The 17,695-nt window shown below is 42.0% G+C and overlaps 1 protein-coding gene, 2 long non-coding RNA genes and 1 other non-coding gene across 4 annotated transcripts in view; 2 read left to right on the top strand and 2 right to left on the bottom strand.

Annotated features, from left to right (window-relative positions):
* LOC125092286 (uncharacterized) overlaps window positions 1-6,069 on the bottom strand; it is a 48,229-nt gene extending 42,160 nt beyond the window's left edge. The window contains exon 1 of the long non-coding RNA XR_007124859.1: window positions 5,951-6,069. This is a non-coding gene — a long non-coding RNA (uncharacterized LOC125092286). The remainder of the gene's footprint in view (window positions 1-5,950) is intronic.
* Window positions 6,070-6,079: 10 nt separating this feature from the next.
* Window positions 6,080-8,800, top strand: LOC125092283 (melanoma-associated antigen B18-like). The gene is made up of 3 exons (XM_047716672.1): window positions 6,080-6,466; window positions 6,901-7,999; window positions 8,120-8,800. The coding sequence occupies exon 2, from the start codon at window positions 6,968-6,970 to the stop codon at window positions 7,976-7,978; it is 1,011 nt and encodes a 336-aa protein (XP_047572628.1). The 5' UTR covers window positions 6,080-6,466; window positions 6,901-6,967; the 3' UTR covers window positions 7,979-7,999; window positions 8,120-8,800.
* A 1,361-nt stretch (window positions 8,801-10,161) lies between these two features.
* On the top strand, window positions 10,162-16,010 carry LOC125092096 (uncharacterized). Its single transcript, XR_007124821.1, has 4 exons — window positions 10,162-11,401; window positions 12,166-12,693; window positions 14,235-14,383; window positions 14,483-16,010. It is a non-coding gene; the product is annotated as an uncharacterized LOC125092096 (long non-coding RNA).
* LOC125092537 (U8 small nucleolar RNA) lies at window positions 14,269-14,405 on the bottom strand. The gene has a single exon (XR_007124993.1). It is a non-coding gene; the product is annotated as a U8 small nucleolar RNA (small nucleolar RNA).
* Window positions 16,011-17,695: the final 1,685 nt, after the last annotated feature.

The raw sequence follows: 17,695 nt of genomic DNA, 5'->3' as shown, positions 1-17,695 counted from the left end.
AATGCAGGAGGCATCTGTGTTTATGAGGGAATATCACTCCCATAATAAAGTTATGTTATGTAGCACAGCTGACTTTAAGGAAGGGAGATTATCCTTGATGGACTGGACCTAATTAGGTGAGCCCTCAAAAAGGGCAAGTTTCTTTCTTCCTGGAGAAAGGGATTCAGGTACTGAGGATTCCACATAAGGGAGATTCTCCACTGATGGCTGTGAAAATGGAGAGGGCCAATGGCGAGGAATGCAGTCAATTTCTAGGAGCTGAGAGTGGCCCCTGTCTGACAGCTAGCAAAGATACAGAGACCCTAACCCTGTAGTGACTGACAGATTAACTCGATTCTGTCGACAGAATCGCCATCAATGAGAATCTTGCAAGTGGTCCGTTCCCAAGACCCTCCTGAAAAGAATACAGCCCAGCAACAAGACACCTTGAGAGTGAAGACCCGAACAGAGAACACAAATGAGTTGCATCTACACTACTGACCCACAGAAATGTGAGATAATAGATAGGTGTTATTTTAAGCCACTGTGTCTGACATAATTTGTTACGTAGAGATGAAAAACTAAGGTATTGGGTATCTCAAAGGATGGATCAAGGCTGATTTTTAGGACTTTCTCAAAATGCCAATCCAAGAAATATTTCTAAACAACTAGTAATTTGTGAAACTTAAGAAGTGTTTTCTCATATATACTTTTATTTCATCATCCCACCAATTCAGTAAAAAGAATATCCTTATTCTCCACTCTAAATGTTTTTAACATAATGTCATATAGGGTAATTTTATTGCTCAAGATCACAAAGGCAGACAGTGGAATGATGCCTAGAATTTAAAACAAGACCAGGTACAATTAAGTATTACTGCTCTTAGTGTGTGAAGACAGGATCAGTATTAAATCCTTAAGATTCATCAGAACTAGGGCTAGGGTGAGGCAAGTGAGGCTTGAGCTCAAAATTTAAGGTCAGGGGTAGATCAAACAATCTCAGTAATCAAGATGAATTATGCTTTTATTCAATATTAAACAAAATAAGGTTAATGTAAAAATCCATGATGAGAAAGTATCACACTTTTAAATAGAGATACCATCCATGGGCTGGAAATAGTCTTAAACAAGTGAGGCACAGACTGTCAGGGTCATCCATGTGTAGGGTCAGATCCCATCTCTTTAAAACTTTAATTTTTTTTTTTTTAAAGATTTTATTTATTTATTTGTCATAGAGAAGCGAGAGTGAGCACAGGCAGACAGAGTGGCAGGCAGAGGCAGAGGGAGAAGCAGGCTCGCTGCCAAGCAAGGAGCCCAATGTGGGACTCGATCCCAGGACGCTGGGATCATGACCTGAGCCGAAGGCAGCTGCTTAACCAACTGAGCCACCCAGGCGTCCCAAAACTTTAATATTTTATTCCCCACTCTCCTCACCTTAATCCTGGTCCTGACTCAATAACATGTACCCTAGACACTTCCTTGTCTTCCAGTTACTAGGAGGTATTAACACCTCCTAGTTAAATAAATTTTATTTATTTGAGAGAGAGAGTGAGAGAGGGAGATATCATGAGGAGGGGGGAAGGGTAGAGGGAGAAACAAACTCCCTACTGAGCAGGGAGCCCAATGCAGGACTCAATCCCATAAACCTGGGATCTGACCTGAGCCAAAGGCAGCCACCCAACCGACTGAGCCACCCAGGGGCCCCTATTCAGAAGCTTTCTAGTCAGTTGTTTTGGTTGCTTGGCAAGTGGCAAAGTAATGTGTTCAAAAATAGTTTTCCTTGGAGCACCTGGGTGGCTCGGTAGGTTAAGCCTCTGCCTTCAGCTCAGGTCATGATCCCAAGGTCCTGGGATCGAGCTCCGCATCAGGTTCTCTGCTTGGTGGGGAGCCTCCCCCCATGCCCCGCCTGCTTCTCTGCCTACTTGTGATCTCTCTCTCTGTCAAATAAAAATAAAAACAAAATCTTTTAAAAAATATTTTCCTTATCAAACTCAACACTCAAAAAACAAATAATCCAGTTAAGACATGGATAGAAGATCCTTTTCCAAAGAAGGGCTCCAAATGGCTAACAGATACTTGAAAAGATGTTCAACATCACTCATCATCAGGGAAATACAAATCAAAACTACGATGGGATACCACCTCACATCTGTCAGAACGGCTAAAATCAACAACACAAGAAACAACAGATGTTGGCAAGGATGAGGAGAAATGGGAACCCTCTTGCACTGTTGGTAGGAAGGCAAACTGGTGTAGCCACTCTGGAAAACAGTATGGAGTTTCCTCAAAGAGTTAAAAATAGAGCTACCCTATGATCCAGCAATTGCACGGCTAGGTATTTACCCAAAGGATACAAAAATACAGATTTGAAGGGGTACATGTACCCTGATGTTTATTGCAGCATTCTAAACAATTGCCAAACTGTGGAGAGAGCCCAATATCCATCGACTAATGAATGGATAAAGTAGATGTAGAATATTATTCAGCCACCAAAAAGAATGAAATCTTGCCATTTGTAATAAAGCTAGAGTGTATTATGCTAAGTGAAATAAGTCAGTCAGAGAAAGACTAATACCATACGATGTCACTCATGTGTGGTATTTCTTTTCTTTTTTTTTTTTTAAAGATTTTGTTTATTTGACAGAGATCACAAGTAGACAGAGAGGCAGGCAGAGAGAGGGAGAGAGAGAGAGAGGGAAGCAGGCTCCCTGCTGAGCAGAGAGCCCAATGCGGGACTCGATCCCAGGACCCTGAGATCATGACCTGAGCTGAAGGCAGCAACTTAACGCACTGAGCCACCCAGGCGCCCCTCATGTGTGGTATTTAAGAAAGAAAACAGATGAACATATAGGAAGGGGGAAGATTAAAAAAGAGAGAGAGCAAAACAAAGTGTAAGAGACCCTTAATGACAGAGAACAAACTAAGGGTTGATGGAGGGAGGCCGGTGTGGGGATGGGCTAGATGGGTGATGGGGATTAAAGAGGGCACCTGTTGTGATGAGTGCTGGATGTTGTATATAAGGGATGAATCACTGAATTCTACTCCAGAAACCAATATAGCACTGTGTGTTAACTAAAATGCAGATTAAAAACAAATTAAAAAACCCAAATAGAGTTCTCTTTATCTGCCAAATTGGCCCCTGGCTATGTTAATCTAAGCATGGTGTCACAGGTATTGTGCTCATCAAAGACAGAGCATCCATTTCCTCTGAATTAGTAACAGATGGAGCCTGTCTCTCCTAAACATTGTTCCCTGGGCTGGAGTTAATGTCTAAGAGAATGAGACATGGGAATGAGGAAGCCTTCAGAAGTTCAGTCCTTCACTGGCAGTCCTTCAATGGCATTGAAATGGCTGACATGGTATTGGAAGCAGCAGGTTTAAGAGTGGACAGTTTGTCTGAGTTGGCCTAGAGCAGAACATAAAGATGAACAAGGTCTTGAGCCACTGAAAGGCTAAAATCATTGTCAGGGGCCAAATCAATCTAGGTCCCTTTGAGAATGTGTTATAACATCATTGTGAGAATGTGTTATAACATCATTCACAGAGGAGCAGGATGGGTGAAGGCACAGGGGAATACAGTTCTAACTTACCCATTCTAACAGAATGGTGACAAACCGGGTTTTATAACCTGACTCCTTTTCCATGGTTTCAGTGTCTTTGCTCGACAACTATTTTGTATTGCCAGGCTTATTAACCTGGAAATATGTCTAAAAGTGACCTACTCAAGAAGTAAATATTCATTCAAAAATCTAAGTATTTAATTTACTAACAAGTAAAATGAGAAGTTGGAAAATCTTTTTTAATAAATTGAGAGTACATATTAGCATATTTATTCGAACAAGTCAGATGTTTTTGCATTGGCTACGGTAATGAATCGAGCCCTGATTCTATTAGGATAGCCCTATATTGAATAAATTTGTGAACCCAGAGGAGGGAGTATACAATTTTATCTTTTATTTACATGCATGCAACCTAAGAGAGTAATAACATTCAAACAAGTTGCCATGTCTACATTAGAATTTATAAAGAAAAAAAATAAAACTCAACTGGCATGCTGACTGCTTAGCTATGTAGAAAGAACACAGAAAGTATATTCCTTCAAAGAAAACTAGCTTTGAGTAAATTATAGTAAAATTCTCTATTTTCTGAAATTAAAACTATCTGTAGGCACAAATAATCTGTAATGTGACAAAGATTAGGGCCTGAACATGTATTATTTCACTGTTGCCCATTAATAATTATTATTAATGGATGAATTATTCATCCAGTTACTAACTGATTTAGTACTCAAGCAATATTTCTCGTTATTTAAAATTACAAAAAATACAATTCTGAGCTAAAGAGTTTACTGATACTGATTAGACCAAAAAATCTAGCTTTCTTTACCTATCTATATATCTAGCTCTCTAGGTAGTAAAATAGGGCAACTCTAAGACTTACCTCAAGAAAACAGAATGGAAGATAACAGAAGATTCTACCTATAGACATATTTCAGCTAATAATCTCAGAAGAAATGACAGAACTCCAGAATTATAATTCAGCAGCCCCTAATGGATTAATGGATGACACTGATGATCCTTAACGACTGCGAACATTACCACAAAGGAAACAGCAGATGTTATGTGTCTCCTAATGGACTTAACTTAATGACACTTTGGGGGTGATTTTGCCAGCAAAGAGACAAATAATAAACCTTAATCTGAACAAGCTTCCTATAACTATTGAAGATAAATGATACTGAGCATCAGGTATATTGAGTTATTTTATCCTTTGTAATGAACATGATTGAGAATTTTCTATAATAAAATGATTTTATTACAAATATGTCTGTAAATTTGGAAACCCAAGTAAAATGGAAGCATTTTTAGCAAAGTATAAATCACTAAATAGGTCCATGAAGAAGTACAAATCTTTCATTGAACAAAAGAACCCAAAACTGTAGTCCTGATATATTTTCAGGGCAAATTTTGCCCTCAAAATGTAACGGGATCAGCCAGGTTGAAAGGTTATTACACCAAATGATGAAGAAAAAGCTAATCACATTAAGTAAGCTCTTAAAAGCCATTCAAGAAGATGGGAAATCACTCAACCACTTTAACTGGCTAACTCTCCTTGATACAAAGACCAGATGAGTATGCCCCAAGAAAAAATATTTGCGTCAAGCTCACCCATATACATATTCTAAATAAATTCATAGCCTATGCAGTACAGCAGTGAATTAAGTGAAGAAAGAGGCTGTGTCCAAGGAATACAAAGATCATATGATATGAGAAAAATCTGTGAATTGGAATTCACTATGTTAACAGAGAAGAGAAAGCATTTTATCATGTTCTGAAAGTAGAGGAAAAAAAAACACCTTTGATAAAAATTCAACACCAGTTCATGCTAGTAACTGTTAGCAAACATATTAGAATAGAATTTCCATATTCTAAAATCAACAGCACACATACATAAGTATGAAATGTTAAAACATTCCCACTAAAGTCAGAACAGGACATGGAGGTGTGGTATCATTTCTACTATTCTAAACTGTACTGGTTGACAGAGCCAGCATATACCCATACATAAGAATACCAAAATAAAATATATGGATTATGAAAAGAGATAATAAGATCCCATAATTAACAACTCCAAAGAAATTGACTGTCAAATATTCAAATGTATAAGGCACTTCAGGAAACTGATGTAGCCCATTACAGCAAAATCAGAAGTCTAGCCACACAAAATAAATGGTAGAATACATCATGGAGAACATACCATTTGAAACAGTAGCAATATCCAAAATATACCTAAAAAAAGAACTAAGAAATATGTACATGATCTTTATGGAACCAAATATTTTTTAAAAGTTACTAATAGACTTAGGTAAAAAAAAATCTCAAATTGAGCAATACACGACACTCATTTACAGTGTGCAGAATATTGTACAGATGTCAATTCTACTTAAATTATTTACAGATTTCTGCCTTACCTGATGGATTTGACTTTGGGTCAGCAGAAGAGACACAGCCCAGCACCAACAAGGTGTCAAGGTATGACACTGAGTGAGGACTGAGGGGGAGAATCCAGCCAAAAAGAAGGGGCAACAGAAAGACCCCCCCCCCCCCCCCCGTCAGTCTTGGAAGGTCCCAGTCATGGCTGCTAAGCTCTACTCCCACCTTACTTCCTACTGGGGGTTCTGAGGGAAATGAAAGCCTTGGTCTGATGTGAGCTAACTTCACCAGAGGAAGAAGTCCCAGACCTTGCAAGTCAGGTGTCAGAAAGGACCCCTGTTTGACTTCTGCCTAATTCTTCCACCACCAATACTGAGGGGACTCCCCCAGAAACCCACGCAAGAGTTTATGCTGGTAAGCCCAGATGGGCGTGGCCGGAAGTGCTCACCCTGACTTCCGCTACATGCGCAGTGGAGCCTGAGTTCGTTTGAGACGTGGAGAGGTGTGGTCTCACACCAGCAAAGGAGGATTGCCAGGAGTGGACAGTTGTCAAGGTGAGTAACTTGCTAGGCCTGGAGGGATACACTCCTTTCAGAACTGAGGTTCCCCAAAGAGCCCGGTCCTATTCTGGCACACCCCACCCCCAGTGTCCTGATCTGGTGGCCGAAGTATGACTGTTAGGCCTAAGGGCCCTCACTTCTGCCTTGCGCATTTGTGGTTTGGGAGGTCTTTGGCTGAAGGGGCAGCCTCAAGTCAGCAGAGGGTGGTTTCAGAAGACCAATTAGGAGTCAAGTTTAGTACTCTGAGTTTGAACTGAGTTCCCAAGCTGCCACAGAAGAGAGTAGGTGCATGGAGTCCTGCTCACCCCTGTTTTGTGGGTTCCTAAAAACAGTACCGTTAAGGGAATAAGCAGAGGCAGCTTTTCTTGGAGCCCAGGTAGAATATCCTTATTGAGGCTAGACACACCATCTCTTCTTCCATATTCTAGGGTGACATCTTCATCAACCCAACTGCTTGCACCTAACTCCTGCCTGCCATCTCTGACCAGTGTCACCATGCCTAGAGGTCAGAAGAGTAAGCTCCGTGCCCGTGAGAAACGCCGCCAGGCCCGCTGTGAGACCCAGGCTCTGAAGGAGGCTCAGGCTACCGCAGCAGCAGCAGGAGAGTCCCCCTCTGCCTGTGCTCTCTCTGGGGGTAGATCTGCTGCTGCAACTCCTAGGCGTCCTCAGGGAGCCGCATCTTCCACTGGTGCCGATGCAGCTCTTTCAGGCACTGATTCAGATGAAGGTGCCAGAAGCCAAGATGAGGGAAGCCCCAGATCGTCGAAGGGCTCCGAGGTCTCACACAGAGACCCACTAAACAAGAAGGTAGTTTTGCTGGTGCAGTTCCTGCTGCAGAAGTATCAAAAGAGAGAGCCAATTTCAAAGGCAGACATGCTGAAGTTTGCCATCAAAAAGTACAGGCATCAGTTCAATGAGATCCTCAAGAGAGCCTCCGAGCACATGGAGCTGGCCTTCGGGCTTGATCTGAAGGAAGTGGATCCCATCCGCCACTTCTACACCCTGGTCAACAAGCTAGACCTCACCGATGGCTCGATGCACGAGGACGAGAACATGCCCAAGACCGGCCTCCTGATGATCGTGCTGGGTGTGATTTTCATGAAAGGCAACTGCGCCCCTGAGGAGGAGGTCTGGGAAGTCCTCAATATGATGGGTGTCTACGCGGAAAGGAAGCACTTCATCTACGGGGAGCCCAAGAAGGTCATCACCCAAGATTTGGTGCAGCTGCAGTACCTTCAGTACCGCCAGGTGGCCGACAGTGATCCTCCACGCTTCGAGTTCCTGTGGGGCCAGCGAGCTTACGCTGAGACCAGCAAGATGAGAGTCCTGGAGTTTCTGGCCAAGATCCATGATACCGTCCCCAGTGCCTTCCCGTCGTGGTATGAAGAGGCTTTGAGAGATGAGGAAGAGCGAGCCCGAGCCCGAGCCGCCGCCAGGGCTCGCACCGCTGCCATGGCCAGCGCACGTGCCAGGGCCTTGGCCAGCAGCTTCTCCCACCCTAAGTGATGTCTTTGGCTGGTTGACCAGGTGCGTCAGCACTTGAATGGCGAAGGGTCGGGGGGGCTGGAGAAGTGGGTGTCATCTTTGTGTTCCTCTTGGATATCAGTAACGTGGAATTTCACCCCCTTTTTTTTTTTTTTTTTTTAGGTTTTATATCCAATGTTGAAGTTTGAAGCAGATTCTTTTCTCTGTGGAACGAAAAAGCAGTCTACATTTTAAGTAACCGACAGCCAGGATGGATCTAGAAGAAACACAGTGAATATTGTCTTTGTGTTCCTATTATATCTCATAAACTTAGAGTTGTTTTCTTCTCTTTTCTTTTTTCTTTCTCTTTTTTCTTTCTCCCTTCCTTTTGCTTTCTTTTTCTTTTTGTTATATTTCAAATGTTTCTTTAACAGAAAGTTTACATAATTTTCATATTTAAGTTTAGTCATAATTTTAGTTGGTTATTTCTTTTTAATAGCTTTAGATTAGGAGTTTTGTTAGTTAGTAAACCAAATTGGGAAACCTTTCATATTTACCAAAACAGAACAATAAGACATGGCATTGTAACAGGCTTTCCCTTGGAAATGTGAAAAAAATTGAGCGGTAAAATTACCAGGATCAGAAAATGGAGGGGAAAGACGCAAAAGAGGTTCCATTCTCGGTTTCCCCTATACGTTTTAGTTTGTTGCTCTGTAAGGATAGAAGATACATACATGGATTTGTTTGGCTTATTAAAGAATGGAGGAGAAATAAAATGTTTAAACAGTAGAATTCATGCTTGCTGGCTCATTTATTTTCCAGGTACTAACTGAGTGTCTACTCTGTAAAAGTCAGTGTTAGAATGGGGAAGCCACAGGGCGCCTGGGTGGCTCAGTGGGTTAAAGCCTCTGCCTTCGGCTCAGGTCATGATCTCAGGGTCTTGGGATCGAGTCCTGCATGGGGCTCTCTGCTCAGCGGGGAGCCTGCTTCCCCCGTCTCTCTGCCTGCCTCTCTGCCTACTTGTGATCTCGGTCTGTCAAATAAATAAATAAAATCTTAAAAAAAAAAAAGAAAGAAATGGGGAAGCCAGGATATAAAGCACTCCTGGCCTTAGATTGTGCATTTCACGAACAGTAATCATATGAAGAAGATGGGGAAGGACCCTCTTAGACCCAAAGGACCAATAAGAAAGAGTAAAGAGGTAAGGAGGCAGGGAGAGGGTTGGAAGAAGTGGGACAGGGAGGGTGTCTGGCTGAGTAATAAGGTATAAATTCCCTGAAGAAAGGCAGTTTGGGGATCTTAGGAAACTGTGACCCCCTGGGTGGGATAGACTGTTAATTGAAGCTGCTTGGTGGGCCACACGGGACTATGGGACTGGTGAGCAGAGGCCAGACAGACAGATGGTTTCTTGGTGTTGAAGGACATGAAATGCAAACCGGCTCTTTAGCGTTACTTTGGTACCATCAGTAAACCGGAGGAAAACCTCCACAGGCAGAAATGGAAGGCATCCTGTGTTCTTGTTCACGGCGGTTGGACAAGGAGCGCAATCTCATTGTAGGCACAGCATCATCAGGGAGTGTCTAATAAGGGTGCTACTCCTTGAAGGTGGGATGCCGCGAAGATACTGGTGTTGGCTCTCCCCGCTGAAGTGGGTGAGGAACCAGGTCCCAATGCATTGAAAGCCTGGTGGTGGGTATTAAGGAGGGCGCATAGTGCATGGAGCACTGGGTGTGGTACGTAAACAATGAATCTTGGAACACTGAAAAAATAAAATTACTTTTTAAAAAAAGGGCATTTTAAGTAGATTATCATGAGTGTAATTTTGCAGATTCTAAGGGAGGATTAGATTTTGGGTGGTCGTGAAATGGGTGAAAATGAGGGTGGTTTGGATGGAAAGGGCACCTGGGAGCAAAGATCTTGGTCTTTGATACATTCTGGGACATCTGAGTTGCCTCTGGCTAGGGGGTGGGGGTGGGGGGAACTCTTCTACACCCAAGTTAACTTATTCTGAACTGGGTAAAATCTTCTTTAGTTTTACTTGGTGAGAAGCATTATGGGCTAATTTGGTGTTATTTGTCCTAAAAGTTGCATATTCTGTGATATCTCCTCAATTAAAAAATAAATCTCAAAAAATTAAGAAATAAAATAAATTTCCCCAGAGAAGAGGATGGTATCATCAGCAGGTTAAAAAAAAAAAAAAAAGGAAAAGAAAAGAAAGAAAGAAAGAAAAAAATCAATCCTATGATAACTACCATTCATTCAAGACCTACTATTTTCCAATTACTCTGCCAAGTGCCTCATTCCTGTTACATTTATTCCAACAGTCCCACAGGATGGGGCTTATCAGACATATTTTGCAGCTGAAGAACTTGTAATTTTCTCAAGTTCACATGGCTGATAAGTCGCAGTGCCAGGACTCAATCCCTGGTTATATTTGGCTGGGCCTCACACTTTTCCATTCCTCCAGCCTGAGGCAACCTTCTGGCTCTTAATTTTCTATCCTTCTCACTACTCCAAGGTGTATCACAGGTCATTAAAAACCCAAACGCTTTAGCCACGTGCTAAAAGCAGTCCTGAAGAAGGAAGGTGAATGTGAGAATAAAGCACGATTTGGGGGTTATGTGTGAGGCTCCTCTTGTCCCCGCATTTGTCTGCATTATAGCCCTTGTCTCCTGAGTGTTCCCCAGTGTGCCCTCCGGTCCAAATTGGAACCTCGTTTGCTAACCAGCTCTCCACTGTGTCTGCTGGATGCTGCACCCAGCTTCCGGCGATCCAGATAGTCCTGAATCACCTGCCCTCCCCTAAGAGCCTTTCAGCTCCCTTTAGGGGGACCTTGGAGGTCCCAACCCTCAGTGGAACCATAGCCAGCGGAGTTTAGATACTGGATTACCACAGCCCACCCCCCCCAATCCCTACAACAATAAGGAAGTGTATCCCAAATAAACAGGTGTTTAGACTCTTACAGAATAGACGGTTCTCAGCATGTAACTGAGGTTAGATGGGGGTCTTGTAAATAGCACAGATATTGTCAGTAGGGTTTTGCAGGAGTGTGGAGTCTGAGACTGGCACTGAACATACACCGAGGACTGAACTCACATAGTTGGTCGTCAGCAATCAAAGCCTCCCTCGTAATTGGTTAACTGTGGAAATCACTGGGCAGCAAACATCTACTGAGACTGAATTCCTCAGAACCTAGAGCTTTCCTAAGTGGGGGATAAATGGTTTCTTGACAGACATACTATCTTGGAACAGCAAACACTAAAATAATTTGCCATTCTTCTGCTGCCTCTTATGTCAGTACTCGCCCCAGAGGAAAATGCTGGTTTGTCTTTGTGCCTAATGACATCTGTCCAAGTGTCCTGCGAGTTCAGTCATGCTAAGGATTGCCCAGTCTCCCAAGTTTTGATCATGCTTCCATAAAGAGACCCTTCTCATCCTATAGAGAGTCTAGAACTCGTTTAAAAGGTGAGTACAGAAAGGAGCCATTGAGTGCAAAAGGTGAGCCCTTTTTACTGAGATTTTACAGGATCCTTTTGAAAATTAAATGTGCGGGCACCTCGGTGGCTCAGTCGGTTAAGCATCTCCCATCAGCTCAGGTCATGATCCCAGGGTCCTGGGATCGAGTCCCGTATTGGGCTGCTGGCTCAGCAGGAAGCCTACTTCTCTCTCTCCCACTCCCCGTAATTGTGTTCTCTCACTTGCTGTGCCTCTGTCAAATAAATACATAAAACCTAAAAAAAAAATGTGATCCAGTCTTTGAAAGCACCTGCCACATAGCAGGATTGGAAAAAAAACAGAAGAACTGCAAGGCAAACTGGCCTACTTAGAAACTCCAAGAAGAGGGTTGTTTTCATAACAAATTCTAAGAGTTGCTCTTTATTGAGCACTTACTATGTTACAATTAATGGGAGAGGCTACAAGGGCTTATCACATCATGTCTTGGTCTTCCTGGGCTGATGGGGAGACTACATTCCCTCCCTGCTTAGGAAGGGTGGTGCAACCATGTGTTGACACTGAAACAAGAACAGACACAGTGTTCGTCACCTCCAGGACGAGGTATTTGGGAGCTAGTACGACTCTGTTTGATGCAGCAGCAAACGGAGACCCTTGTTGAGAAATGGAGCCATTTGATGGGAGCTGCCTGGACCCCTGGGTCATCTGACAGAGGGGGCCCTCGGCAACCAACATCAGAACCATGTGTATGACAAACAAACTTTTGTTGTTTTAAGCCTTGGCAGGTTTGCTGTCAGGATCAGCCATCAATCACTTTATCTGATTAATGCACAGCTACTATCTTTGTGGTGAGATGTATTCAAATATTTTAATAACAATGGTAATAGTACATATGTTCTTATAAAGACTTCTAACAATACACATAAATTACAGTCTCCCCTCTCCTCAAAATTCAGCCTCCTCCTCAGAGGTAATCACAATGAACAATCGGATGTGTGTCATTTTAAAGCTGACTTGAGGCTTTTTCTTATGTAGATGTGCTATAAAAATATATTGAATTTTTAAGATTTGTCATTAACAATGTATATATTATTCTGCCTCTTGTCCTTGATGTAATAAAATGAACACAAGGTATTTCCATGACAGGACATACAGACCCACCACACTCTTAACTGATCCCTAGAATTCTTTTTTCTTTTAAAATAGGTTTATTGAAGTATACAAAATTCAGTTCATACTTAACATGTGTGGTCGGATGAGTTTGGACATATGTATACATCTGTGGACTCATCATCACAATCAAGGTAAGACATATCCATCACCTCCAAAAGGTTCCTTGTGTCCCTTTGGTTATTTTTATAAAAAACACGTTACATGAACTCTCTTAAGAATATTTAAGTGTGTAGTATGGTACTGTTAACTGTAAGCCGATCTCCAGAATTAATTCATCCTGCATACCTGAAACTTTCTATCAGTAGAACAACTAACTCTCCATTGTCTCCTCCTCCCACCCCTGGTACCCACAGTTCTATTTTCTGATTCTGCAGGTATGATGACATTAGGTACATCACATAAGTAGAACCACAGGGCATTCATCCTTCTGTGAGTGGCTTGTTTTACTGAGCATAACGTCCTTCAGGCTTGCCCGTGCTGCTGCAAATGGCAGGATTTCCTCTTTTAAGGCAGAATAAGACTCCACTGTGTTGACCCAAAATGAACAAATCTTTTTTTTTTTTTTTCAATTTTAAAGGAAAAGGGTTTTATTCGAGCCCAAGTTAGGACAACTGCCCTGGATATACAATCTTCAAAAAGAAGAGAGCGCTTCAGGGAAAGAACATTTGGTGTAGGGTCAGATAATTTTTTTTTTAACAAAAAAAATCATCACAACAAAGGGCATTACAGAAAGTTACAGACTTTATCTTATGTTTTTAGTATGTGCAAGGCTATAGGACCTCCATCTTATGGGAACCAGGGAGACTTTTTTTTTTCCTTTGGAATGTTCCTTTCCTGGTTGTTTTAGTGAAGCAGACGTACGGTGTGCCCGGGGCAGAAATAGAGCTCCTGTTTCAAGGTCTGGCTGAGTCATTTTGACCTTGGTAAATGTTAAAGCTGCTGTGGGAGCCTAGGAGCAGGGCCCGCAAACATAACAAGTTTAAAAATCTCCTTTATCAATGGTGCGTATGTATGAATGTGTATATATTTATTAAAACATATGGGGCGCCTGGGTGACTCAGTTGGTTAGGCGGCCAGCTATTGGTTATGACTCAGGTCATGATCCTTGGGGTCATGCGATTGAGCCCCGCGTGGGGCTCGGGGATCCATGCTCAGTGGGGAGTCTGTTTGAGATTCTCTCTCTCCCTTTGCTCCTTCCCCGACTTCTGAATGTGCCGTCTCTAAAATCAATAAATCAATCTTAAAGACATATATATATGTGTGTATACGTACACACACATACACACATCACATTTACTTTATCCATTTCTCTTCAGTGGATATTTAGTTTCTTTCCAGAACTTGGCTGTTGTGAATAGTACTTACAAAGAGGTTAAAAATGCAGGTATCTCTTTGAGATCCTAAATTCCATTCTTTTGAGTTTTTATACCCAGGAATGAGATTGCTGGATCATATGGTATTTCTATTTTTAATTTTTTGAGGAACTTCCACACTGTTTTCTATAGTGGCTGCACCATTTTACATTCCTACTAACAGTGTGCAAGCCTTCAATGTCTCCACATTCTTGCCCACACTTTTTTTTTCATATTAACCATCCTGATATGGTTATATTTCATTGTGGTTCTGATTTACATTTCCCTCATAATTAATGATGTTGAGCATCTTTTCATAGACCTCTTGGCCTATTGAAGGAGACCTCGTCAGGGAGAAGACAGGAGCAATCAGGGCAGTGCAAGTCTTGATTACACAGAGACGTTAATCATGTATTATTGGCAACTCCAATCATCTAGTCCCAAGCCCTTCCCCCCAAAAAAAGAACAGGTAAAGATCATCTTACTTATGTTTGTGCAATAATTAATTTAACCATTCTCTTCCTAATAGACATATAAAGTGTTTCCCATTTGTTGCTATGATTAACAGGACTGAAATCAACATCTTTGAACATGAAATCTTGGGCAAAGGTGCATGCTTTCTCATAGGAAAGATGTAGCAAAGTACAAGCCTGATGTAAGCGGGTGAGTGTGAAGATTGGGAAGTTTTAACAAGTATTGCTGAACTTCTGCTCCAAAAGTGCTCTACCACTTCATGGTCTGACCAGTGAATGTGTGTGACTGCCTTACATCCTCCGAGGAATTTTTTTCATCACACTTTGAAACTTTGGGGTGAAAGATGGTCTCAGTATTGTTTTACTTTTATTTCCTTTTTTTCTAAAAAGGTTGAATATAAAATTCAGTGACTCCCTTAGAGTGGCACTTCTGCATTAATGTCTTGAGTGCCTGGATTTTTCTCAGCATACTTTTATATTTTGAAAAAGACATTCCTCCTTTACTTATAAAAGCAAGGACTTCACAGAAGGATCAGTTGCTGAGCCGTGGAGCGAGGCAGGACACCCTTAGCTAATGAGGGTTGGAGGTCAAAGCAATTGCGAGGGCCCATAAGGGAGAGAGAGACCATGTGTAAAACCTCATCTAGAGAGCCCAGAGCAGGCTGGTGGTCAGCATTCTGGATCGAGAGTTGAGCACAAAGTGGGCAAAGAACCATAAGGACAAGAGCGAGGAATGTGGGCAGTGGGTCCAAGAATTTCTGTTAGTAGGCTTGGCAAATCTCTGAATTGCCACCACCAGCTGAAGTTGTGAGGTGGTCTCAGTGGGCAGGTCTGCTGGGTGAGAGGACACCCTGCCCTGCCTTTAAAGTCTCCATGCCCAAAGTCAGGCAGACCACAGATGGCTTTCCGGCATCACGCGGTTATGCTGCCTGCTGGATCCCGGGAGGGCTACATCTCTTGGCTGCTGTAGTAGCTCACAGCGTCCTCACCAGTGTTCCAGGCTGGGCAGGTTTGCTAAGTGATGACAGCTGAGATGGGCCACAAGTACCAGTGAGCACTGCAAGGGGACTACCACTGCAGGGAGGTGGAACTGAGGGGAGCTATGCTTCGGCCTATTGCCTCAGTGATTCTACAGATAAAGGGTTGAGTATGGACATGTCTGGAAGAGATGATCTAGATGGTATTTGCAATTCACACTGTCCTCCCTGGTTCCTGACCTCCTGGCACACCAGAGGCTGGATGTCCTATGCCTCTATCTGGTGGCCTCATTGCCACCAGCTATTTCCTAGGGTAAGAGGTTGATTCAGAATGCAGACATTTGTAGGATGGATGGAGAATCTGTGATGATGAGACTGTTTATTAAATCGACCATGGGTGACAGGGATGCATGGAGTCCAGAGCTATATCTATCTTTCTGGTTATAATAACCTAGGCTGGATGTACTTGAAAAAAAAAAGTCTGTACTAGTCCTTTCCAGGTTATCACATGATCTGTAGCACAATGTAAATCACTACTTACTGTGTAGTGTGGGGAGGATTTGTGTTTCTAAGAAAGTTGCGTTTATTGCCTAAGTGACAACTGAGTGAGAATAATGTACAGTGAACAGGACAGGAAATAAGGTTTATTTCCCTGTATTAGAAATTTTATTTTAATATTTTATTTATTTGACAGAGAGATCACAGAGAGGCAGGCAGAGAGAGAGGGGGAAGCGGGCTTCTCGCTGAGCAGAGAGCCCGATGTGGGGCTCGATCCCAGGACCCCGAGATCATAACCCTGGCCGAAGGCAGAGGCTTAACCTGCTGAGCCACCCCGGTGCCCCCCTGTATTAGAAATTTAATAGAAGTTGTATATCCTCCCTTGAGCAAGTTTCCCCCTTTTATTTGTGACTGCTGCTTTATCTTTTCCACCAGTCATAACACAGATTACTCCTTGCGTCTCCTTCCACATTTGCATAAGTAAGTCTCATATCCCACACTCTTTGTATAGTTCTGTATTTTATTTGAAATCACTACATCTATCAGAAGCATATTATTATCATTTGGCTCAGTAATCTGCAGTTAGACCCCAGAAATTATGGCCTAGAAGGACAGAAAAGTGGATATTGGCAAACACTAATAATTGTACAAGTTACGGCCTCCCTATTTAAAGTCTTTCATTTTGAAATAATTTTATACTTACACATAAATTGTAAAAATAGTACAGAGAATTCCTGTGGCTCTTACAACCAGTTCAGCCAAACAAATCTGTTTACATTGTGATATTTCATTTAGCAGAACTCATAGACTGACATTGGTAGAGTAGTATTTAACTGCAATCAAATCTGGATTTCACCAGACTTCAAGTAGACAGGCAATCAGTGCTTTTTGTTATGTTTTGTTTTCTTTGGTATATAGCTAAAGACATTTTTGTCCCATGTATAAATCTGTATGAATTCTACCAGAATTGAAACACAGAAATTTCCCCAAGCCCCAGAGAAACTCCCTATGTTCCTTCTCTTTTGGGGTTTAGTATTTTTTTTTCATGTTAAGTGCACTCTTTAATCCGCACCCCTATTTCAGCCATCCCCCCCACTCGGCTCCCCTCTGGAACCATCAGTTTCTTCTCTATCGTTCAAAGTCTGTTCCTTGGTTCTTTTTTCCCCCCTTGCTCATTTGTTGTTTCTAATTCCACATGAGTGACATCATAAGGTATTTGTCTTCCCCTGATTTATTTCATTTAGCATTATACTCTAGCTCCATCCACATCATTACAAATAGCAAGATTTCATTCCTTTCTTATGGATGAATAATATTGCATTGTGGGTATGTAAGTATATGCATGCATACACACACACACACACACATGAATATACATACATGCATGTACCATGTCTTCTTTATTCATTCAACAATTGATGGACACTTGGGCTGCTTCCATAGTGAGGTTATCGTAAATAATGCATCAGGGTGCATGTATCGTATTTGCATTATTATATTTGTATATTTTTGGTAAATACCCAGTAGTGTGATTACTGGATCATAGGGTAGTTCTATTTTTAACATTCCTTCTTGATAATCACAGCAGATGGAATCCTTGGCAACCATTGGTCTATTCTCTATTAGTATAATTTTTCTTTTCTGAAAATGTTATATAAATGGAATTTAAAATTACATAATTTTATGAAATGGGCTTTTTCAGTTGGCCTAATGCACTTGGGATCCTCCCAAGTTGTAAGGACAAATAGTATGTCCCTGTTGACTGCTGAATAGTATTCCCAGCATTCCCAGTTTATCCTTTTACCCACTGAAGGAGGCCGGAGTTATCTCTGG

Source organism: Lutra lutra, chromosome X (assembly GCF_902655055.1).
Source record: "Lutra lutra chromosome X, mLutLut1.2, whole genome shotgun sequence".
In the NCBI taxonomy this organism is placed as follows: Eukaryota; Metazoa; Chordata; class Mammalia; order Carnivora; family Mustelidae; genus Lutra; species Lutra lutra.
Note: the sequence above shows the minus strand (reverse complement) of the source record. Positions and strands in the feature narration are given on the sequence as shown.